At 42.5% G+C, this 24,875-nt stretch overlaps 1 protein-coding gene across 2 annotated transcripts in view; it reads left to right on the top strand.

Moving 5' to 3' along the window:
• ESR1 (estrogen receptor 1) overlaps window positions 1–23,554 on the top strand; it is a 411,090-nt gene extending 387,536 nt beyond the window's left edge. The window contains exons 9-10 of one of the 2 annotated variants that reach the window (XM_055267514.2): window positions 14,648–14,831; window positions 18,986–23,554. In XM_055267514.2, the coding sequence (XP_055123489.1) occupies window positions 14,648–14,831; window positions 18,986–19,220 (419 nt within the window). In that variant the 3' untranslated portion in view covers window positions 19,221–23,554. The remainder of the gene's footprint in view (window positions 1–14,647; window positions 14,832–18,985) is intronic. The other variant, XM_055267503.2, reaches the window with a different exon arrangement.
• Window positions 23,555–24,875: the final 1,321 nt, after the last annotated feature.

The following is a 24,875-nucleotide window of genomic DNA, read 5'->3' on the forward strand; positions in this document are numbered from 1 at the left end:
ATCATAAATTTGGATAAGACACGAGGGAATGGTTTCTGCAAACTCCTCTGCAATAGATGGACTGTGCATTTTCCAAATGTGTCTTTATATCATCTCCTTTCTGACCTTGGGAAGATAGTAACTGACTGTGGAATAGGAAATCTAGAACCCTGAATGTTTTAAAATATATTACAGATACAACTAATGAAAACATGTCTCATGTTCACAATGTCTGAAGTCTTAGATGGGGAGAGTCGTCAACCAGGAGTAATTTGAGAGTTATGGGCTGAAGCCACCTTGAGGCGTCTTTATTCATAGGCTAGCAATTGATGTTGGCTGTTGGCTGGGATGTCACCTGGAGCTGTCAACTGGGAGACCTGTCTGATATACCAGCATAGGACACTAAACCTCTCACAAAGTGGCGAGGGCTCCAGAAGCAAGTGTCCCAGCTGACAAAAAGAAAAGTTTCATAGCCGCCTATGACATGCACTTAGAAGTGGTAATGTGTCACTTCCAGCCCATTCTATTGATTACAAGTGAATCATGAGTCCACTCAGTTTCAAGGGAGAGGGCCCAGATCCCATATCTCCATGGGAAGAGTGCCAAGAACACCTCGTAGAAAGGCTTGTGGATAGGAGATATTGGTGTGGTCATCCTTGGGAAACAGTCTTCCCCAGTGTGCAAGAGCGGCTTCCTGCTCTGCATTGTGGCTTAATTATTGTTGAAATACCAGGCAAGAAAAGGTAGGATCCAGGGAAACAAATGTATCCAGGATGTTTTGATCTGCCTTTTCTAGGAAAAAAGGAAACCCTCAAAGCCTCTGAGACTAGGTCACCCCAGTGGGACTAGAAGTTCCACATGGAACCTTCTGCAAACTCCTCTGCAATAGATGGACTGTGCATTTTCCAAATATGTCTTTATGTCATCTCCTTTCTGACCTTGGGAAGATAGTAACTGACTGTGGAGTAGGAAATCTAGAACCCTGAATGTTTTAAAATATATTACAGATACAACTAATGAAAAGAAGGCTCCTAAGGAAAATATAGATCCATAATGGCTTTATCCTAAAAGGTATTAGGCTATAATATTTTATTACAAAGGCTATATTTATTACAAAATGTATTTAAATACTTAATATTTATTTAAATAATAATATTTATTTTATTATTAATATTTAAATATAATATTTCTTACAAAAATTAAAAACTGGGACTTTGTATTTAAAGGTGAGACATTGAATTCTTTTTAAAAAGTGCATGTTTAAGATTTTTTCTCAAGTCAACTGAACCAGTTCATCAGTTTCACTATGAATGTGTTGATGCACCAAGTATTTACTTTCTAGAACATCTAGTAGATGTCACTAAAAAATTATACCAAGTTGAAAAATGTCACTGAATCAGAGGCATATGATTGGTTATGTAGTCATCTGTGCCAAGTGGGTATATAGCCATACCAAATGAATAGGGCTGCCATGTTCCCTTGCTGGGTTCCAGCAAAAACACTCATCTTCACTGTCGTCTCTCTTTGAGACCTCTTAGCGAGGACTTTGATGAGTGTATGGTCTTATACACACTAGTCTAACAATACACATTTGCTCAAGGATTGGGTTATGAGCAGGCTCTTCACCTTTCAGGTAAATAATTACACAATCAGTAGAAGGATGGAAGTGTCCTATCTATGAACAAGTATTTCCCAAAGCAATCATCTCTTTATTCAACTCACACAATGAGAAGTTAGTTCCTCTATGCCATAAAGCAATCTCTTTGAAGTCTTCAGTAATGTTGAGGGCTTTAATATTGAGGGCTTTATCAAACTAAACATTCAAGTGTCTTAGGCTTTCCCCTTAGTTCTTTGAACAAATTGGTTGCTATGAAGTATGTTAGTATTCAGAATGAATGGATAGCATGATGGGGGATGTCTAGGTGGTTCTAGAATTTAGATTGTGGTTTCCATAACAAAGTGTGGCAGTATTGGCATTAGGGAAGAGAAATGATTTCTAAGTAACTTTGCAAAGTTTACTGAAGCCTTAAGAATGTAGGAAATGGCCACAAAAGGAGGTATACAAAACATTCCTCTGTCTTTATTCCTCTTTATATAAACGTATTCACTTTCCCATCAGTAAGTCATAAAATACTTCTCATCTTGCATTAGAGTAGGACACCTACTATAACAAATAGGCTACAAAATGTATAATGGCTCAAACACCTAGAAGTTTATTTCTTATTTACTAAACAATGCTGGATCCATGAACACGTTAATATCATAACCCTCTTTTTTTTTTGTCTTAAAGTTTACTTAAATCAGCTTCTAGATATGGTCTGTACATTATAATTTTTTTTTTATTATTATACTTTAGGTTTTAGGGTACATGTGCACAATGTGCAGGTTTGTTACATATGTATCCATGTGCCATGTTGTTTTGCTGCACCCATTAACTAGTCATTTAGCATTAGGTATATCTCCTAAAGCTGTCCCTCCCCACTCCCCGCACCCCACAACAGTCCCCAGAGTGTGATGTTCCCCTTCCTGTGTCCATGAGTTCTCCTTGTTCAATTCCCACCTATGAGTGAGAACATGCGGTGTTTGTTTTTTTGTCCTTGTGATAGTTTACTGAGAATGATGGTTTCCAGCTTCATCCGTGTCCCTACAAAGGACATGAACTCATCATTTTTTATGGCTGCATAGTATTCCATGGTGTGTATGTGCCACATTTTCTCAATCCAGTCTATCGTTGTTGGACATTTGGGTTGGTTCCAACTCTTAGCTATTGTGAATAGTGCCTCAATAAACATATGTGTGCATGTGTCTTTATAGCAGCATGATTTATAGTCCTTTGGGTATATACCCAGTAATGGGATGGCTGGGTCAAATGGTATTTCTAGTTCTAGATCCCTGAGGAATCGCCACACTGATTTCCACGATGGCTGAACTAGTTTACAGTCCCACCAACAGTGTAAAAGTGTTCCTATTTCTCCACATCCTCTCCAGCACCTGTTGTTCCCTGACTTTTTAATGATCGCCATTCTAACTGGTGTGAGGTGGTATCTCATTGTGGTTTTGATTTGCATTTCTCTGATGGCCAGTGATGATGAGCATTTTTTCATGTGTTTTTTGGCTGCATGAATGTCTTCTTTTGAGAAGTGTCTGTTCATGTCCTTCACCCACTTTTTGATGAGGTTGTTTGTTTTTTTCTTGTAAATTTGTTTGAGTTCATTGTAGATTCTGGATATTAGCCCTTTGTCAGATGAGTAGGTTGCAAAAATTTTCTCCCATTCTGTAGGTTGTCTGTTCACTCTGATGGTAGTTTCTTTTGCTGTGCAGAAGCTCTTTAGTTTAATTAGATCCCATTTGTCAATTTTGGCTTTTGTTGCCATTGCTTTTGGTGTTTTAGACATGAAGTCCTTGCCCATGCCTACGTCCTGAATGGTATTGCCTAGGTTTTCTTGTAGGATTTTAATGCTTTTAGGTCTAACATTTAAGTCTTTAATCCATCTTGAATTAATTTTTATATAAGGTGTAAGGAAGGGATCCAGTTTCATCTTTCTACATATGGCTAGCCAGTTTTTCCAGCACCATTTATTAAATAGGGAATCCTTTCCCCATTTCTTGTTTTTGTCAGGTTTGTCAAAGATCAGATAGTTGTAGATATGCGGCATTATTTCTGAGGGCTCTGTTCTGTTCCATTGATCTATGTCTCTGTTGTGGTACCCGTACCATGCTGTTTTGGTTACTGTAGCCTTGTAGTATAGTTTGAAGTCAGGTAGTGTGATGCCTCCAGCTTTGTTCTTTTGGCTTAGTATTGACTTGGCAATGTGGGCTCTTTTTTGGTTCCATATGAACTTTAAAGTAGTTTTCTCCAATTCTGTGAAGAAAGTCATTGGTAGCTTGATGGGGATGGCATTGAATCTGTAAATTACCTTGGGCAGTATGGCCATTTTCACAATATTGATTCTTCCAACCCATAAGCATGGAATGTTCTTCCATTTGTTTGTATCCTCTTTTATTTCATTGAGCAGTGGTTTGTAGTTCTCCTTGAAGAGGTCCTTCACATCCCTTGTAAGTTGGATTCCTAGGTATTTTATTCTTTTTGAAGCAGTTGTGAATGGGAGTTCACTCATGATTTGGCTCTGTGTTTGTCCGTGATTGGTGTACAAGAATGCTTGTGATTTTTGTACATTGATTTTGTATCCTGAGACTTTGCTGAAGTTGCTAATCAGCTTAAGGAGATTTTGGGCTGAGACGATGGGGTTTTCTAGATATACAATCATGTCATCTGCAAACAGGGACAATTTGACTTCCTCTTTTCCTAATTGAATACCCTTTATTTCCTTCTCCTGCCTGATTGCCCTGGCCAGAACTTCCAGCTGAATAGGAGTGGTGAGAGAGGGCATCCCTGTCTTGTGCCAGTTTTCAAAGGGAATGCTTCCAGTTTTTGCCCATTCAGTATGATATTGGCTGTGGGCTTGTCATAGATAGCTCTTATTATTTTGAGATACGTCCCATCAATACCTAATTTATTGAGAGTTTTTAGCATGAAGGGTTGTTGAATTTTGTCAAAGGCCTTTTCTGCATCTATTAAGATAATCATGTGGTTTTTGTCTTTGGTTCTGTTTATATGCCGGATTACATTTATCGATTTGCATATGTTGAGCCAGCCTTGCATCCCAGGGATGAAGCCCACTTGATCATGGTGTGTAAGCTTTTTGATGTGCTGCTGGATTTGGTTTGCCAGTATTTTATTGAGGATTTTTGCATCAATGTTCATCAAGGATATTGGTCTGAAATTCTCTTTTTTGGTTATGTCTCTGCCAGGCTTTGGTATCAGGACAATGCTGGCCTCATAAAATGTGTTAGGGAGGATTCCCTCTTTTTCTATTGATTGGAATAGTTTCAGAAGGAATGGTACCACTTCCTCCTTGTACCTCTGGTAGAATTCAGCTGTGAATCCATCAAGTCCTAGACTCTTTTTGGTTGGTAAGCTATTGATTATTGCCACAATTTCAGAGCCTGTTATTGGTCTATTCAGAGATTCAACTTCTTCCTGGTTTAGTCTTGGGAGGGTGTATTTGTCGAGGAATTTATCCATTTCTTCTAGATTTTCTAGTTTATTTACATAGAGGTGTTTGTAGTATTCTCTGATGGTAGATTGTATTTCTGTGGGATCAGTGGTGATATCCCCTTTTTCATTTTTTATTGCATCTATTTGATTCTTCTCTCTTTTCCTCTTTATTAGTCTTGCTAGTGGTCTATCAATTTTGTTGATCTTTTCAAAAAACCAGCTCCTGGATTCATTAATTTTTTGAAGGGTTTTTTGTGTCTCTATTTCCTTCAGTTCTGCGCTGATTTTAGTTATTTCTAGCCTTCTGCTAGCTTTTGAATGTGTTTCGACCTGCAGCTGAGGGTCCTCTCTGGTAGAAGGAAAACTAACAAACAGAAAGGACATCCACACCAAAAACCCATATGTACATCACCATCATCAAAGAGCAAAAGTAGATAAAACCACATAGATGGGGAAAAAACAGAGCAGAAAAACTGGGAACTCTAAAAGCCAGAGCACCTCTCCTCCTCCAAAGGAATGCAGTTCCTCCCCAGCAATGGAACAAAGCTGGACGGAGAATGATTTTGACAAGTTAAGAGAAGAAGGCTTCAGACGATCAGACTACTCCGAGCTACAGGAGGAAATTCAAAACAATAGCAAAGAAGTTAAAAACTTTGAAAAAAATTAGACGAATGAATAACTAGAATAACCAATGGAGAGAAGGGCTTAAAGGAGCTGATGGAGCTGAAAGCCAAGTATTGAGAACTACGCGAAGATTGCAGAAGCCTCGGTAGCAGATGCGATCAACTGGAAGAAAGGGTATCAGCGATGGAAGATGAAATGAATGAAATGAAGCGAGAAGGGAAGTTTAGAGAAAAAAGAATAAAAAGAAACGAACAAAGCCTCCAAGAAATTTGGGACTATGTGAAAAGACCAAACCTACATCTGATCGGTGTACCTGAAAATGACGGGGAGAATGGAAGCAAGTTGGAAAACACTCTGCAAGATATTATCCAGGAGAACTTCCCCAATCTAGCAAGGCAGGCCAACATTCAGATTCAGGAAATACAGAGAACGCCACAAAGATACTCCTCGAGAAGAGCAACTCCAAGACACATAATTGTCAGATTCACCAAAGTTGAAATGAAGGAAAAAATGTTAAGGGCAGCCAGAGAGAAAGGTCGGGTTACCCACAAAGGGAAGCCCATCAGACTAACAGCTGATCTCTCGGCAGAAACTCTACAAGCCAGAAGAGAGTGGGGGCCAACATTCAACATTCTTAAAGAAAAGAATTTTCAACCCAGAATTTCATATCCAGCCAAACAAAGCTTCATAAGTGAAGGAGAAATAAAATCCTTTACAGACAAGCAAATGCTGAGTGATTTTGTCACCACCAGGCCTGCCCTGAAAGAGCTCCTGAAGGAAGCACTAAACATGGAAAGGAACAACCGGTACCAGCCCCTGCAAAAACATGCCAAATTGTAAAGACCATCAAGGCTAGGAAGAAACTGTATCAACTAACGAGCAAAATAACCAACTAACATCATAATGACGGATCAAATTCACACATAACAATATTAACTTTAAATGTAAATGGGCTAAATGCTCCAATTAAAAGACACAGACTGGCAAACTGGATAAGGAGTCAAGACCCATCAGTGTGCTGTATTCAGGAAACCCATCTCACGTGCAGAGACACATATAGACTCAAAATAAAGGGATGGAGGAAGATCTATCAAGCAAATGGAAAACAAAAAAAGGCAGGGGTTGCAATCCTAGTCTCTAATAAAATAGACTTTAAACCAACAAAGATCAAAAGAGACAAAGAAGGCCATTACATAATGGTAAAGGGATCAATTCAACAAGAAGAGCTAACTATCCTAAATATATATGCACCCAACACAGGAGCACCCAGATTCATAAAGCAAGTCCTGAGTGACCTACAAAGGGACTTAAACTCCCACACAATAATAATGGAAGATTTTAACACCCCACTGTCAACATTAGACAGATCAATGAGACAGAAAGTTAACAAGGATATCCAGGAATTGAACTCAGCTCTGCACAAAGTGGACCTAATAGACATCTACCGAATTCTCCACCCCAAATCAACAGAATATACATTTTTTCAGCACCATACCACACCTATTCCAAAATTGACCACATAGTTGGAAGTAAAGCTCTCCTCAGCAAATGTAAAAGAATAGAAATTATAACAAACTGTCTCTCAGACCACAGTGCAATCAAACTAGAACTCAGGATTAAGAAACTCACTCAAAACCGCTCAGCTACATGGAAACTGAACAACCTGCTCCTGAATGATTATTGGGTATGTAATGAAATGAAGGCAGAAATAAAGATGTTCTTTGAAACCAACAAGAACGAAGACACAACATACCAGAATCTCTGGGACACATTCAAAGCAGTGTGTAGAGGGAAATTTATAGCACTAAATGCCCACAAGAGAAAGCAGGAAAGATGCAAAATTGACACCCTAACATCATAACCCTCTTTTATGTGGTCACTCAGGGACTCAGGCTGTTGAGGGCTCTGCCATCATGAATGGGTGGCCTCCAAGGTCATCCTAAGATTTATCTCCATTCTAACCAGTCCAGCCAGAAAGGCAGAACAGGCATGGAGGAGAAGGATATCCATGGATAAATCATCCTCTTAAAGTCACTGTAGGCCGGGCGCGGTGGCTCACGCTTGTAATCCCAGCACTTTGGGAGGCCGAGGTGGGCGGATCACGAGGTCAGGAGATCGAGACCACGGTGAAACCCCGTCTCTACTAAAAATACAAAAAATTAGCCAGGCGTGGTGGCGGGCGCCTGTAGTCCCAGCTACTCGGAGAGGCTGAGGCAGGAGAATGGCGTGAACCCGGGAGGCGGAGCTTCCAGTGAGCCGAGATTGCGCCACTGCACTCCAGCCTGGGCGACAGAGCAAGACTCTGTCTCAAGAAAAAAAAAAAAAAGTCATTGTAGCATCGTGATAGGGCTCTTTTCACAAAACAAGGATACAGTCCATGTTTTCAAGATTTTACATTTTAATAGCCACAGTACAAAGAAGCTAAGATAGTCTCGTGATTCGTCATCCTGGCTGTTAATGGAGAGTTTTTTAAAAGCACTGGTATCAGGGCTCCACCCTCAGCTTCCAATCATCAGGTTTGGATGGAAGCTGACAGCTGCATCTTGTAAAACTCCACAGGAGATTCTGAGAGACAGCCAAGTTTGAGATTCACAAACCTTAAGAGAAAAATCTCCTTGAATTGCCAGTAACAAACTACCAGTCTAATAAAACATACATGTTCCTTTGACTACTCTTAAATGAAACAAATAGTAATAATTTACCTGTACATATAATTAAAAATTTAATGTATTTTATAACCATCATATAAAGGAGAAATAATATTAAACTATACTAAAATAAAATGATATATATTTCAATGCAGATGCCCAAGCTTGACTAAAGTAGGAAACATAATAAAGTAATAAAATACTTATATGTACTTATAATGAATGTTTGGATATGAGAAGATGATCAGAGGCTTTTTGTCCAAGAAGTACAGGCATATGAAAAAGTAGAGCAAGAGACGGACACCAGATTGAGAAAACTAAAAACTAAACAACCTATTTATGTATGATAAAAGGAGAGAAAAAAAATTAATTGATTAGTAAAAATATGCTACTGTGTGGTCTGAATGTTTGTCCCTTCCAAAACTCATGTTGAAATTTAATCCCCAATGTGGCAGTATTGAGAAGTGGGCCCTTTAAGAGGTGATTGGCTCAAGAAGGTTCTGTGCTCATGAGTGGTTGAAACCATTCACAGAATAACGGGTTAATGGATCAATGAATTATCCCAGGAGTGGGACTGGTAGCTTTATAAGAGAAGGAAGAGTGCTAGCACACTCAGCCTCTTTGCCATGTGAGCCACCTCGGGACCCCGCAGAGTCCCCATCAGAAAGAAGGCCCTCACCCAATGTGTCCCCTTGACCTAGGACTTCTCAACCTCCATAACTGTAGGAAATGAATTCCTTTTCTTTGTAAATTATCCAGTTTCAGGTATTCTGTTATAAACAACAGATAATGGGCTAAAACACATGCCAAGAAAATTGAAAGACTGTGGAAGTGAAAGAAGAATAAAAAATGAAGTAATTTTGCAAATGAGTCTGGCTTTATTATAAGTGTATTGTCAAAGTGATTCCCTTTGTTATAAGACGAAAAAGAGCCAAAATGGATAGAAACATTTATCGTATCTTAATATCCCACTACATTCAAGGCAAATATTCAATCAGTCTCTAGAACTTAACAAGGCCTTGGAGATTATATCCTTTGGATGAGCAATGGAGAAGACAAGATGGATTGGAAAAAGAAATAAACAAACAAAAAAACATGTAAGAGGCTATCAGGAAGCGTGTAGGAAAACTCTGGAGATGATGTCAATGTAAAACAGAGAGATTTAAACCTCAAAATAATTTTAATATGTACATTGCACAAAAATGGATTTCTTATCACGTTACAAATTTATTTTAAAACATATAGGAGGCAATAACAATATTTCATTGATGTATACTATTTTGTAATTGTTGCCTCTAATTTTATTTAGTAGTCTTACATCTCCTCTCTACATATTTACATCCAGTTGTATTGTTTTTGTAGTACCTGTTCAACTGCACTGAAATCATTTCAATTAAATGCATGGTTGAAAAGCTGACATAATACATTGAATTGCCAAATTGCATAAAGTGAATAGCTATTTAATAATTTGGAGAAAATATATTCCATTTAAACTTCCTTCTCTATAACCAATTCATATACTGGACCTTTTGGGCACAGCCATGTGAACGCTTTTCAAAACTTTTCACTACTTTTTTTTTTTTTGAGATGGAGTCTCACTCTGTCACCCAGGCTGGAGTGCAGTGGTGCGATCTCGGCTCACTGCAACCTCCACCTCCCAGGTCCAAGCGATTCTCCTGCCTCAGCCTCCCGAGTAGCTGGGATTACAGGCACCTGACACCACACCTGACTAATTTTTGTATTTTTAGTAGAGACAGGATTTCACCATGTTGGCCAGGATGGTCTTGAACTCCTCACCTCAAGTGATCTGCCTGCCTCGGCCTCCCAAAGTGCTGGGTTACAGGCATGAGCCATTGCACCCAGCCACTTTAGATTTTTATTTGTAGTAGATTTAGTTCAGTAGGGCATTTGAGAGGCAAAGGAACTGGAACAAATCCTTCATTGTTTGAGACTGTCTTGCACATTGTAGGACATCCAGTACAGTCCCTTCCACGAAGTGGCAGCAGCAGCCTCGGGCTGTCCAAACACCCTGTTAGGGACAGTGCCACTCCCAGAACCACAAAAGAACCACAATCATAGGAGACGCATACAACAAACATGGTGTTCATTGGACGGTCAGCTTCGGTGGCACTTTTGAGCAAGCATGCTATTTGGTTGTAGAATGAGTCCCTGGCAGGGCACCCGAAAGGCTGATGTGTGACTCATCCCTAGGACCTCTGAGAATGCTGAAAGCTCCTCCTTCTCCAAGCTGAGTGGCAGCTTTCTGGTCCAGACTACTTAAATTGTGACTTGAGGAATTTTCTTCACTTTTTCCTTTGAGTCATTCTGTTTTGATCAAGCTGTGATAGAATGAAAGACTGTCTTCAGCCAGAAAGAAAATCTGGCCCGGCTTGAAGAGTTTGTCCTCAAGCATCTGGTAAGCCATAGGCATCAGAATCTCTCACTTCTCCAGGGACATTTAGGCGTGTCCCCCATCTCCATGGAGGCCTATGGCAAGGGGACCCCTAGTTGTACTAGAGCTTCCTTTTGGGCACAGCCACACTTCACAGGCACTGCAGTGTACAGCACACCTCCTCCAGTTTCCGGAAGACTCTGTTATCTAGAAAGGTGCTGAGAAATGGAGAAGGGGGTTCCTCTGGGGTGAAGATGGAAAGAGGAAAAGGAAGGGAGAATGTCCTAGCAAAATGAGAGAAGGTGAGGGACAGCAGAATTGAGAGTGAGGGAGAGGGAGAGAGCAAGAGACTGGGTTGAGATGTCTTGTACATGGGGGTGTCCTAGTGGCTTCCTCCCCTTTCGTTTGTACCACTCAGCTTCCCCAGACTCTTCCTAAATATCCCCTTATTGGCTACAAGATCCAGAATGCCTAGAAGCTCAGATTTGCTGACAGCACCTCAAGACTGGATAATGACATATAGATTTTTTCTTGTTTCCATCTTTGGGATTTGGAGCAATCTCCAGAGCTGCAAAAGCCTACCGTGTTGCGATAATATTTTTGAGGGTCCACACTGTCTGCTCACTTGCTCTGTGCTGCTGGGCACAGTGCTGTGGCCATCCAGGGTGGGAGAGATCACCTGGGATATGGAAATTACCAGCAGCCCTGTTTTGCTCTTGCAGTGGTTGCCAAAGCACACGAAGCATTCTGGGAATCTGAATTTCTGTTGTTTCTCCCCAATGGCCCCTGAAGGGCAACAGGCAGCAAACATGGACCACATTTTGCCAGAAAAGTCCAGAAAGAAGATGGCTGCTGTTGTCCACTATTGGCATTTCATCAGGACCTATTTTTATTTCTCAGTATATTTGCACAACTAGGAAGCATCTGCTGACAAGGATGAGATGATAAGCTGTATTGATGCCAAAACAGGACTAGAAAAACAGGCTTGTTCTGCAAATGGCCTGCATCCTGAGAGTCCGTGTTAAGAACATTCTCTCTCTGCAGGCAATATCTGCTCTTAAAACATTAACACTTGAAAGGAAGTAAGGCTTGGAATCCTTAGCATAGTCATGCACATACTAGGTTCTCAGTAAGTGCATGCTGGATGAAGGAACCCACACACACCTTAAGGAAGATGGAACATTGGCAGCCCAAGAAAAAAGTCACTCCCCAGAGGCCGAGTGCCATGTCTTTGACCTCCATTGGCAAGGTCATGGTGAAATGCTGACTCTCGGGGTCGCTGAGGTCCCAGCACAGTGTGCCTTCACACCGTGCAAACAATAAGAAGAGAAGAGATGCACACATGTCACCTTTCCAGGCAGGAACATCCAAGCTGTTTGAGTCTCCATTCTGTGGTTTCCTTGAACAAGAAAGGGATTATTGGTGAATGAGGCCGGCATCCTGGGTGGGAACACAAAAGGAAATTGGTAGAAAGTGCATCATCCAAGTTGGTCTAACTCAGTGCTGTGGCTTGGGCGGGTTCCTAGGATATCCAGCCAGAGGCAGGGGCTCTAGGGATTGTGAGGCTGCACTGGGTATGATGACACAGAGGACTGTGAGAGGCAGAGACAAGGGGAGGTAAGCTGAGGCCCTCCTAGCCCTAACCTCCCAGCTCACACCTTCTGCTATCTGCCACCTCCAGGCCAACACCACGGCCATAGGAGGTTTGCCCATTTTTCTGATAGACACATTCTTTCTCTACCAACAGCCCACATGGAACATAAGTGAAGTAATTCAGCAATTTCCTTCTTAATCTGCTGTCTCTCTGCTGTTTACTCATTCTGTGCTGTTTGCTTTAGATCAAGGTGCCCCAGGGTACCAAAAGCTACATTATCCTATTCAACTCCATGGAAACCAAGATCCCCACCATTCTGGTTTGTTGTTATTGTTACGTTAGTTTTAAACCTTAGCCATTTTCCATTCTGGGCAGTTACAACTCTGTTTACTATGAGTTCCTCTGTGTAGATGTTTCTCCCATTCCCAGCCTACAAACTGGTACGTGAGCAGTAACTTGTCACCATGTTATCCGCATAAAGTCAGGGATTGATAAACTTGGGAGCCTTTAGCTCTTGAAGGTGCTGATGAGGAAGGGGAGGGGCAGGAGAAGGAATTTGTCTGTGAGATGGTCAGTGGGCTGAATAAGTGGTATGACCAAAAAGTGTTAGTATAAATACACATAATCTGGAAAAAAAAATACTGTCATCTCCTCCCTGCAAGGTGGTGTGATTAGGCAGGATGGAGCTTATTGCTGCGGTGTTAGAAAATGCATCCTTGTAGTCCCAAAAAAGCCTGTTCCATCCTGCCCATCTCTTGTTCTCAATACTTCTTACTTCACTGTCACTCATTTTCTTCCTGTCCTTGGGTTGAGGTCTCAACCTCTTGTAATAGAATTTTTTCAGTTACAAGCGACAGAAATCCAACTCACACTATCTTAAGCAAAAAGGGGATTCACTGATACATGTGTTAGGAAGGATATATGAAAGCTCAAAGGTCAAGTGAAAAAAATGTAAGAACTAAGACCTTGGCCGGGCGTGGTGGCTCACGCCTATAATCCCAGCACTTTGGGAGGCCGAGGCAGGTGGATCACAAGGTCAGGAGTTCAAGACCAGCCTGCCCAAGATGGTGAAACCCCATCTCTACTAAAAACACAAAAATTAGCCGGGTATGGTGGCGGGCTCCTGTAATCCCAGCTACTTGGGAGGCTGAGGCAGAGAACTGTTTAAACCTGGGAGGCAGAGGTTGCAGTGAGTTGAGATTGCGCCACTGCCTTCCAGCCTGGGTGGCAGAGTGAGACTCTGTCTCAAAACAAACAAACAAACAAACAAAAAAAACTAAGACCTTGTGACTACTACCTACTACCTGGATCTCTTCTCTCTCTCTCTCTCCCTCATTCACCCGCCACACTATCACCCCTGCTTGTTGTCAGTAGTTTCCTTTCTGCTGACAGGAGTTCCATGTGCTGGGAAGAGGGCCATTCCGAGCCCTGTATTCTCATCCTCCCAGTTTAGCAATGCTAGAAGAAAGAACTTTTGTCTCACAACCTCGTATACAATCTCAGAAATAGGCTCTTATTTTCTGGCTCGAGGCTATCCAGAAGCACCAGGCGCTGCGATGGTCTCACTTTCTGTCCTGGATCTATCTGTGGGGCCCAGAGAGCAGGATCTATTTCAGAAAATAGGCAAGAGAGGAAAAACTTATGTGGCCGTAAAAAACAGCGGTTTTCAAGGTGGCCTATACCCATCCACATCATAAACTTTTCTGCTGAGGCTTAAAAGTGCTTAGACTTCAAACTTGACCTAAAACAGAAATCCTACCTGGAAAAAATCACCTTCCAATCACTTAGCCAATCGCTCATCACTCTGTCTCTGAATCTCACCACAAGTTTCACACATCTCCCGAGAGAGCGTTTCCTTTATCATTACCACATGTGGAGTCAGCAGATTGGGTCTCATCTAAGCTCTGCCTACCTACTATCCGAGTTGCCTAGCAGGTTAGTGACTTTCTCTGCCCTTTGGTTTCTTGATGTGAAAAGGAACAACCGTGGCTGCTCACAGGGTTGTCAGTTACATGGTCAATTACATTACATGGACAATTCATGTTGGTGTCAGACCTGTCTGAGAAAAGGTGGCCCATGTTACCATGACAGGCCCCAAGGCTAACAGCCCCTTTCTGGGTCATGGCTCACACAAAGGAGCCCCCCTTGGTTTGCTGGTGCTCTGAGACTTGCATATGCATTAGGAATTTTACATTGTAACTCGGTTTCAAATGGGTCCACAGCATCCACATTGCTAGACTACTGTGCTGAGGAAGGGCACTGGCTCATTATTACATCCCATGAACACTCTGGGTCTCCTAGACCTCATTCTCTTTGAGCTTCTCTCTCTCACTCTCTCTCTGCGCATTCAGGAGTGTACACATTTCTGTCCAGCACCCTGAAGTCTCTGGAAGAGAAGGACCATATCCACCGAGTCCTGGACAAGATCACAGACACTTTGATCCACCTGATGGCCAAGGCAGGCCTGACCCTGCAGCAGCAGCACCGGCGGCTGGCCCAGCTCCTCCTCATCCTCTCCCACATCAGGCACATGAGGTGAGGCATCTGTGGGCTTCCTACAGGAGAGACATAAAGAAAACATGCCCCCAAACCTATGTGACAGCTGGCCGGGAAGGACTGGTGCCTGCATATGGAGAGTGCACTTGTGACAGTTCCTGGCACAGAATAAGCATAAATGCTATAGGAGGACAGAAGAGAGAGGTTTTAAATCTGCGAGGGTCACAGGGCAAGTGTCAGAGAAAGCATAGAGGAAGCGATACTTACGCTTGGTTTAAAGCATGTGCTTTGGGGCAGGGGTTTAGAGATTGGGTTCAGTGTGCAAATAGGAGGAGGGAGCCAATCAAGAGAAGTCTGTGAGCGTACACATCCCCTGAAGACACTGGGTACATCTGTTCTGGTCCCTGTGTACACTTGGATATCCTAAATGAGAGACCCTGGGGCCAGATGCCTCACGGAGAGTCAATGTCGACTCCTTCATACCTGTTGAACCCCTTCTTGTCACCCCCATTGCCATTAGTCTAGGCCACCATCATTTTCTGTGCCAGCCACCGGACATGTATCCCTGCCTGTAATCTAGATCCTTTCTAGATCATTCTCCACGATGTGTCCAGAGTGGTCATTCTAGAACCAAATCGGATGTCATCCTCCTGCTTAAAACCCTTAAGTTCTCATTGCTTTTAGATAAAAGTATAAACCCTTTCACTTTGTTTTTATTACTCCTTATGATTCAGCCCTTACTTAGCTTACGAGGACTTCCTCATGTCTGAGCTCTAGCCATAATAGCTGACTGTTGGATGAGTCATCTGGGGAAGGTTCTTCTTCAGGCTGCAGATTGGCAGGCAGCCCTCCTGACCTCAGCTGGGCTCCCTCACACATCTGGGAGGCAGCTGCCTGAGGCCAGGGTGACTCTGCTGTGTGCCTCATGTCTCCTATCCTCCTTGTACCCACATGTTAGCTGGGACATGTTCTCATTGCCACGGCAGAGGCATGAGAAAGTGATCCTGTTTGTGCAAGTGCATTTTACTCTTTTCTTTCACTCATGTCCACTGACATTTCATTGGCCAAGCAAGCATGTGGGGTGTCCAGAGTCAAAGATGGACATGTTGCCGGGGGCGTGACTATTTCTGAGCGATTATCTAACCTATCATAGCTCAGATCTCACTCCTTGCAGGAAGCACCTCCTAATCCTTAAGACCTAGTTGGAACTTACACTCTGTTCTTCCCTATGGTTACCGCCCATTTTACTATTTTTCTGCCCATTTAGACTGACAACTCTGTGAGCCATCATTGCAATATGGCTTGCTTACCCGATATCACTTAGCACGATGTACAGCACATAGTAAATACTCGACAAATGTTTTCTGTAAGAGCTAAGGAAGGACATCAGCAGAGAAAATAGAGTCTTTCTATGCCAAAAGGTGAAAGTGGCCTCATTTCCATTCCATTGTCCTGTAATTTGGCTAGCCAAAAGCTTAGTGGATACCATTCCCATAAGTAGACCTCATCTGCAGGGAAGAGATGGGGAGTCTGCTGGGTTATTTATTGCAGACTCCAGCAGGACCACAACAATGATTCAAAGTGATGACACTAGAAGGACAGGTGCCAATGGGTGATGAAGCCACAACGACGATGTCAAGTGGTATCACTAAAAGGACAGGTACTCATGGGTGATGAAGCCTACATGACCTTGGGCTTACACCAGGACCCTAGGAATGAAACAGATTCCTTCTCTTAGTGGCTATGAGGGAAGGCCTATGATGTCTTAAGGAGGTTGGATTCGATCATTTTTAAGGGACCTTCAAATCCTTAGACTGTGATTCAAATGGCAAGGAGTTTGCTCCGTTAAAGTCCCACGCACCACCCTTTCCAGAGACAACCTTAAAAAATTATTAGCTCCTGGGAAAATAGATGTATCTTATTTTCTTTGTATCCCTCACAGTGCCATATGTGAAAACTTACATATGGTGTATGCCCGCAACATTACTACTGAGTGAGTGAACAAAGAAATGGGGGAAATGAATGGATGAACAAATGGCTCATGGCAGGCTTTTCCCTGCCCTGTGAATTCGGCTTCTACTTGGTAAGAAGGTGATTGCAATCTCTGTTCTCAGGGTTCCCCAAGGATCCCTGTGTAACAGACGAAGGAATCACGTCTGTGAGGTAGAGTAGGTGACTGCATTCAGAGTATACATTTCCAGTCTCCCCTGTCTTTTTCTTTTGATGAGTATTATAGAGAGGGAAGCCGTGAGTGGATTAGATGCCAAAAACCCTGGCTGAGAGAATAACCTTACCCTGGAGGAAACTATTAGCTTTGACTCTGAGCTGGGAATTTCAGGGATGTTGTAGATTCAATGCATTGCAGTTGGGTGTTTTTATTTGTTGAAAGGAATTGCTGAATTTTCAAATCCATTAACTGCTTGTCAGCATTAGCAAGCCTAATTAGTTAATACTAAGTAAATTTGCACTAAATATACAACCCTGGCTGATTTTACTGGCCATGTCTGGCAGAGGGCAGCAGCAGGGAGAAAGCTCTGTAGAGTTTCTGTTGGAATCATGTGAAAAACTGGAGAGAGGTTGCTTCTCTTTCTCTCTCTCTTTCTGTCTCTCTCTGACCCACACACACATACACACACACACACACACACACACAATTGTAATAATAATAATATTTTGGTTCCTCACTACAGCCATTCTAAATCACAGAAGTCTATTTTGTTAAGTAAGCTTGGCCCCAGCCACATGTTGCTACTCAGAGAATTTAGTATCAGATTTCATCTGACTGTAAACGTGAATCATCAGGTTGCATGAGGAACACAGTGGCAGATTCAGGGGGCATTTAACTTTTGTAGCATTTTAAATGAAAGAAAAAAAAGTAACACTTAAACAAGTAATTTAGACCATGTTGTAGGCCCTGAATAGCTTTGATATTGTGTTTTCATGGCAGGTCTCCAACTTGAGCTGAATTTTCCCCTACTAAAAATGCAAATTTTTCTAAGACATTCTCTTGGCCCTGCTACTCATGATACATATTTCTTTTAAAAGAAATTTCAAACTAGATAATAGTTGTTCTCCTCCCCACACCCGCCACCAGTAGTGTGGTGGAGCAGCAGAATTGTGGCAAGTGGAGGAGAACAGAGGAGGAGAGTAGGGAAAGGAGAATGCCATTTGCCTACGTTTCCCTCTGCCCATTTCTCCCTGCCTATTTCCCCACTTGTTTTCCTAAACATGAACTGAGCTCTGGGCACTGTTTTAGGCCTAGCGGGGGACAGAATAAAGCCTGCTTCTCTAGGAATTCGCACTAAGGGTGTGAGTGTGTGCACGTGTGTGTTTGGAGGCGGGGAGAATAAACACAAATAAATAAAAAGGAGAATTTCAGGTAGTGATAAGTGTGCTAAGAAAAACAGAACAGTGTGAAAGAGGAAGGCTGAGACTGCAGAGGCTTGAGGCTGTTGCCACTGGGTAGCGGTAGGCCTTTCCGAGGAGGCGGCATTTGAAGACCGGAGGAAGGTTCATCCCAGGAAGTAGGAACAGCAAGTGTAGGCCCCCTAAGTCTTGGGGGAGCTTAGTTCCTTTAAGAGCAGCACAAAAATCAGTGTGGCTCCGGAGAGTGGGTTAGGGGAGACAGGCAGGAAGAGCTTGGAGACATGGATGGAAGCTGGACCAGTTGGGCCTTGTAGAACATGGAAAGACATTTAGATTGTATTCTGAGTTAAATGGGAAGTGACGTAAGAGATTTAACAATGGAGCGTCTTGAACTGCTTTACGCATTTAAAATACCCACTCCTGCTTGGCTGAGTATCTCCTGTTCTCTTTTTAGATGCATTGGCGATCCTATTTGAATGCATTTAGATCCTATTGGAGGGGAATAGGATCTCATTTGAGGCCGCGGAGGGCCATGGAAGTCACCTGCATAGCAAATACCCTGAAAGTGGCTGCAGGGGGCGTGTGAGGGTGGGGACGCCCTCGTAGAAGGTGGAAAATGAAAACCACACGGCCATGAGTTCCAGATTAGGGCTTCTGAAAGCCCTCAGCTTTCCCAGCTCCCATCCTAAAGTGGGTCTTTAAACAGGAAGAAAGATTGGCTGCTAAGTGTCTTTGGAGTTCCTCTTCCTTCCCCTTCTAGGGATTTCAGCACTCCTGGGGCTCGAGTTGGCTCTAAAGTGGTCCTCTCTGTGTCTTCCCACCCACAGTAACAAAGGCATGGAGCATCTGTACAGCATGAAGTGCAAGAACGTGGTGCCCCTCTATGACCTGCTGCTGGAGATGCTGGACGCCCACCGCCTACATGCGCCCGCTAGCCGTGGAGGGGCGCCCATGGAGGAGACCGACCAAAGCCACTTGGCCACCGCGGGCTCTACTTCATCGCATTCCTTGCAAAAGTATTACATCACGGGGGAGGCAGAGGGTTTCCCTGCCACAGTCTGAGAGCTCCCCGGCTCCCACATGGTTCAGATAATCCCTGCTGCATTTTACCCTCATCATGCACCACTTTAGCCAAATTCTGTCTCCTGCATACACTCCGGCATGCATCCAACACCAATGGCTTTCTAGATGAGTGGCCATTCATTTGCTTGCTCAGTTCTTAGTGGCACATCTTCTGTCTTCTGTTGGGAACAGCCAAAGGGATTCCAGGGCTAAATCTTTGTAACAGCTCTCTTCCCCCTTTGCTATGTTACTAAGCGTGAGGATTCCTGTAGCTCTTCACAGCTGAACTCAGTCTATGGGTTGGGGCTCAGATGACTCTGTGCATTTAAGCTACTTGTCGAGACCCAGGCCTGGAGAGTAGACATTGCGCCTCGGATAAGCACTTTTTAAATGGCTCTAAGAATAAGCCACAGCAAAGAATTTAAAGTGGCTTCTTTAATTGGTGACTTGGAGAAAGCTAGGTCAAGGGTTTATTATAGCACCCTCTTGTATTCCTATGGCAATGCATCCTTTTATGAAAGTGGTACACCTTAAAGCTTTTATATGACTGTAGCAGAATATCTGGTGATTGTCAATTCATTTCCCCTATAGGAATACAAGGGGCACACAGGGAAGGCAGATCCCCTAGTTGGCAAGGCTATTTTAACTTGATACAATGCAGCTTCAGATGTGCTGAAAGCTGTGCCTCTGGCTTTCCGGTCATGGGTTCCAGTTAATTCATGACTCCCATGGACCTATGGAGAGCAGCAAGTTGATCTTAGTTAAGTCTCCCTGTATAAGGGATAAGTTCCTGATTTTTGTTTTTATTTTTGTGTTACAAAAGAAAGCCCTCCCTCCCTGAACTTGCAGTAAGGTCAGCTTCAGGACCTGTTCCGATGGGCGCTGTACTTGGATCTTCCCAGCGTGTGTGTGCCTTACACAGGGGTGAACTGTTCACTGTGGTGATGCATGATGAGGGTAAAGGGTAGTTGAAAGGAGCAGGGGCCCTGGTGATGCATTTAGTCCTGGGGCATGGAGCTGAACAGTACTTGTGCAGGATTGTTGTGGCTGCTAGAGAACAAGAGGGAAAGTAGGGCAGAAACTGGATACAGTTCTGAGGCACAGCCAGACTTGCTCAGGGTGGCCCTGCCACAGGCTGCAGCTACCTAGGAACATTCCTTGCAGACCCCGCATTGCCCTTGGGGGTGCCCTGGGATCCCTGGGGTAGTCCAGCTCTTCTTCATTTCCCAGCGTGGCCCTGGTTGGAAGAAGCATCTGTCACAGCTGCTGTAGACAGCTGTGTTCCTACAATTGGCCCAGCACCTGGGGCACGGGAGGAGGATGGGGACCGTTGCTGTCACTACTCAGGCTGACTGGGGCCTGGTCAGATTACATATGCCCTTGGTTGTTTAGAGCTAATTCAAAATCAGGGTTTGGTTCGGGGATGAAAATCCTCCCCCTTCCTCCCCCCCAGCCCCGCTCCCTACCGCCTCCACTCCTGCCAGCTCATTTCCTTCAATTTCCTTTGACCTATAGGCTAAAAAAGAAAGGCTCATTCCAGCCACAGGGCAGCCTTCCCTGGGCCTTTGCTTCTCTAGCACAATTATGGGTTACTTCCTTTTTCTTCACAAAAAAGAATGTTTATTTTCCTCTGGGTGACCTTATTGTCTATAATTGAAACTCTATTGAGAGGTGGTGTCTGTGTTAGCCAATGACCCAGGTGAGCTGCTCGGGCTTCTCTTGGTATGTCTTGTTCGGAAAAGTGGATTTCATTAATTTCTGATTGTCCAGTTAAGTGATCACCAAAGGACTGAGAATCTGGGAGGGCAAAAAAAAAAAAAAAAAGTTTTTATGTGCACTTAAATTTGGGGACAATTTTATGTATCTCTGTTAAGGATATGTTTAAGAACATAATTCTTTTGTTACTGTTTGTTTAAGAAGCACCTTAGTTTAAGAAGCACCTTATATAGTATAATATATATTTTTTTGAAATTACATTGCTTGTTTATCAGACAATTGAATGTAGTAATTCTGTTCTGGATTTAATTTGACTGGGTTAACATGCAAAAACCAAGGAAAAATATTTAGTTTTTTTTTTTGTATACTTTTCAAGCTACCTTGTCATGTATACAGTCATTTATGCCTAAAGCCTGGTGATTATTCATTTAAATGAAGATCACATTTCATATCAACTTTTGTATCCACAGTAGACAAAATAGCACTAATCCTGATGCCTATTGTTGGATATTGAATGACAGACAATCTTATGTAGCAAAGATTATGCCTGAAAAGGAAAATTATTCAGGGCAGCTAATTTTGCTTTTACCAAAATATCAGTAGTAATATTTTTGGACAGTAGCTAATGGGTCAGTGGGTTCTTTTTAATGTTTATACTTAGATTTTCTTTTAAAAAAATTAAAATAAAACAAAAAAAATTTTCTAGGACTAGATGATGTAATACCAGCTAAAGCCAAACAATTATACAGTGGAAGGTTTTACATTATTCATCCAATGTGCTTGTATTCATGTTAAGATACTACTACATTTGAAGTGGGCAGAGAACATCAGATGATTGAAATGTTCGCCCAGGGGTCTCCAGCAACTTTGGAAATCTCTTTGTATTTTTACTTGAAGTGCCACTAATGGACAGCAGATATTTTCTGGCTGATGTTGGTATTGGGTATAGGAACATGATGAAGAAAAACTCTTGCCTCTGCTTTCCCCCACTCTGAGGCAAGTTAAAATTTAGAAGATGTGATTTATCTGGGGGCTCAGGTATGGTGGGGAAGTGGATTCAGGAATCTGGGGAATGGCAAATATATTAAGAAGGGTATTGAAAGTATTTGGAGGAAAATGGTTAATTCTGGCACCTGGGGTGTGCACCAGGGTTCAGTAGAGTCCACTTCTGCCCTGGAGACCACAAATCCACTAGCTCCATTTACGGCCATTTCTAAAATGGCAGCTTCAGTTCTAGAGAAGAAAGAACAACATCAGCAGTAAAGTCCATGGAATAGCTAGTGGTCTGTGTTTCTTTTCGCCATTGCCTAGCTTGCCGTAATGATTCTGTAATGCCATCATGCAGCAATTAGGAGAGGCTAGGTCATCCAAAGAGAAGACCCTATCAATGTAGGTTGCAAAATCTAACCCCTAAGGAAGTGCAGTCTTTGATTTGATTTCCCTAGTAACCTTGCAGATATGTTTAACCACGCCATAGCCCATGCCTTTTGGGGGCTGAACAAATAAGGGACTTACTGATAATTTACTTTTGATCACATGAAGGTGTTCTTACCTTGAAATCTTATACACTGAAATGGCCATTGATTTAGGCCATTGGCTTAGAATATTCCTTCCCCTGCATGACACTGATTACAAATCCTTTCCTATTCATACTTTCCAATTATGAGATGGACTGTGGGTACTGGGAATGATCACTAACACCATAGTAATGTCTAATATTCACAGGCAGATCTGCTTGGGGAAGCTAGTTATGTGAAAGGCAAATAGAGTCATACAGTAGCTCAAAAGGCAACCATAATTCTCTTTGGTGCAGGTCTTGGGAGCGTGATCTAGATTACTCTGCACCATTCCCACGTTAATCCCCTGAAAACTTACTCTCAACTGGAGCAAATGAACTGTGGTCCCAAGTATCCATCTTTTCAGTAGCATTAATTATGCTCTGTTTCCAACTGCATTTCCTTTCCAATTGAATTCAAGTGTGGCCTCGTTTTTAGTCATTTAAAATTGTTTTCTAAGTAATTGCTGCCTCTATTATGGCACTTCAATTTTGCACTGTCTTTTGAGATTCAAGAAAAATTTCTATTCTTTTTTTTGCATCCAATTGTGCCTGAACTTCAAAAATATGTAAATGCTGCCATGTTCCAAACCCATCATCAGTGTGTGTGTTTAGAGCTGTGCACCCTAGAAACAACATATTGTCCCATGAGCAGGTGCCTGAGACACAGACCCCTTTGCATTCACAGAGAGGTCATTGGTTATAGAGACTTGAATTAATAAGTGACATTATGCCAGTTTCTGTTCTCTCACAGGTGATAAACAATGCTTTTTGTGCACTACATACTCTTCAGTGTAGAGCTCTTGTTTTATGGGAAAAGGCTCAAATGCCAAATTGTGTTTGATGGATTAATATGCCCTTTTGCTGATGCATACTATTACTGATGTGACTCGGTTTTGTCGCAGCTTTGCTTTGTTTAATGAAACACACTTGTAAACCTCTTTTGCACTTTGAAAAAGAATCCAGCGGGATGCTCGAGCACCTGTAAACAATTTTCTCAACCTATTTGATGTTCAAATAAAGAATTAAACTAAAGACAACAAGTTTGTTTTTTGTAAGCTCCGCTTCTTGCTAGCAGTTCACCACTGATCATCTAAAATCAAGGTGGTTAAACGATCTGTAACACACAGCGAGTCTGAATGCTAAGGCCTCTCCTCACCTGACTCCCTCTGCCCAACACCCCCAGGTGTATCAGGAAGTGTGTGGACACTGTGGGCAGGCAGAACTGGCCTCAATTCTTGGCTTCACCACTTACAAATTTTATGATCATTGGCAATTGATTTTTCAGAGTTTCGGCCTCCTTATCAACAATATGATGATAAATAATAACACCTAATTCACAGGATGGTGGTGAGGACTAACTGAGGTGCTCATTAAACATAGTTGCTGTTTCTCAATGCCTGGCCCAACTCCTTCCCTGTGAGGGAGAAGAAGGATGCTTGAGAGTGGTTATTTATGAATGAATGAGTGAATGGAAGAATGAGTGATCTGAAAGGATATAATTAGCTTAAAAACCTCTCCCTCATTCTGAAGGTAAAGCAGGAATAATTGGTCCACCCCCACCCCAGGTTTCCATTTCAGGACTCCCTTCCCTTTTTAGAGCTACCTGCATTCTTCCTTTACCCATTTTCTCAGATTTAGCTGATGAATTGGGAGGGGGTGGGTATAGGACTTACTGAGATGCAACATAATATTCACACAGGCTCTGCAGCTAGATTACAGTTTGAATCTTCATTCTACCTTTTTTTTTCTTTGGTATCACCTTGGGCAAGTTAAGTTCCCTGGGCCTCAGTTTCTTGACTTGTAAAGAGAGATGACAGTGCATCTGCCTGGAAGGGTTCTTATGAAGACCACATGGTTCGCTCATGGAGAGTATGGAAGGACCATGGCTGACACTGCTTCTCCCTTTCCAGAGTCTTCTGAAACTGCACGTTGGACTCATTTCTTTATTAGCATGGGTTGAGGGTCTTCTCATTGTGTGAGTCACACGGATTTCAGGAAGCTAATTCATTTTCTTGTCCAAGCATTCCCTTGGCAAGTTCTTCAATCCCTGTTTTCAATGATTTCCTCATTTCTGAAATAGAAACAAGAATAGCACTTACCCTATAGCAGTACTGTGAAGATTACAAGAGTGGACATGTGAAGTGCCCAGGATAGTACTGCACATAGTCAGCACTCAATCCACGTTAGCTATTTTCATCATAATTATTGTTGCCCTGTCTGAGCATCTACATTTAATAGAATGATGGATATGTTTACATTTACATTTTCCATGTTATTATCGTTTTGTACATGCCTCCTGTCTTTGTACCTCTGTTCTTACTGCCTTTCGTTGTTTTAGTGATATTATGGTACAATAAGAAATACATATTTGGTCTCTGGCC

This window comes from Symphalangus syndactylus, chromosome 2, assembly GCF_028878055.3.
Source record: "Symphalangus syndactylus isolate Jambi chromosome 2, NHGRI_mSymSyn1-v2.1_pri, whole genome shotgun sequence".
NCBI lineage: Eukaryota > Metazoa > Chordata > Mammalia > Primates > Hylobatidae > Symphalangus > Symphalangus syndactylus.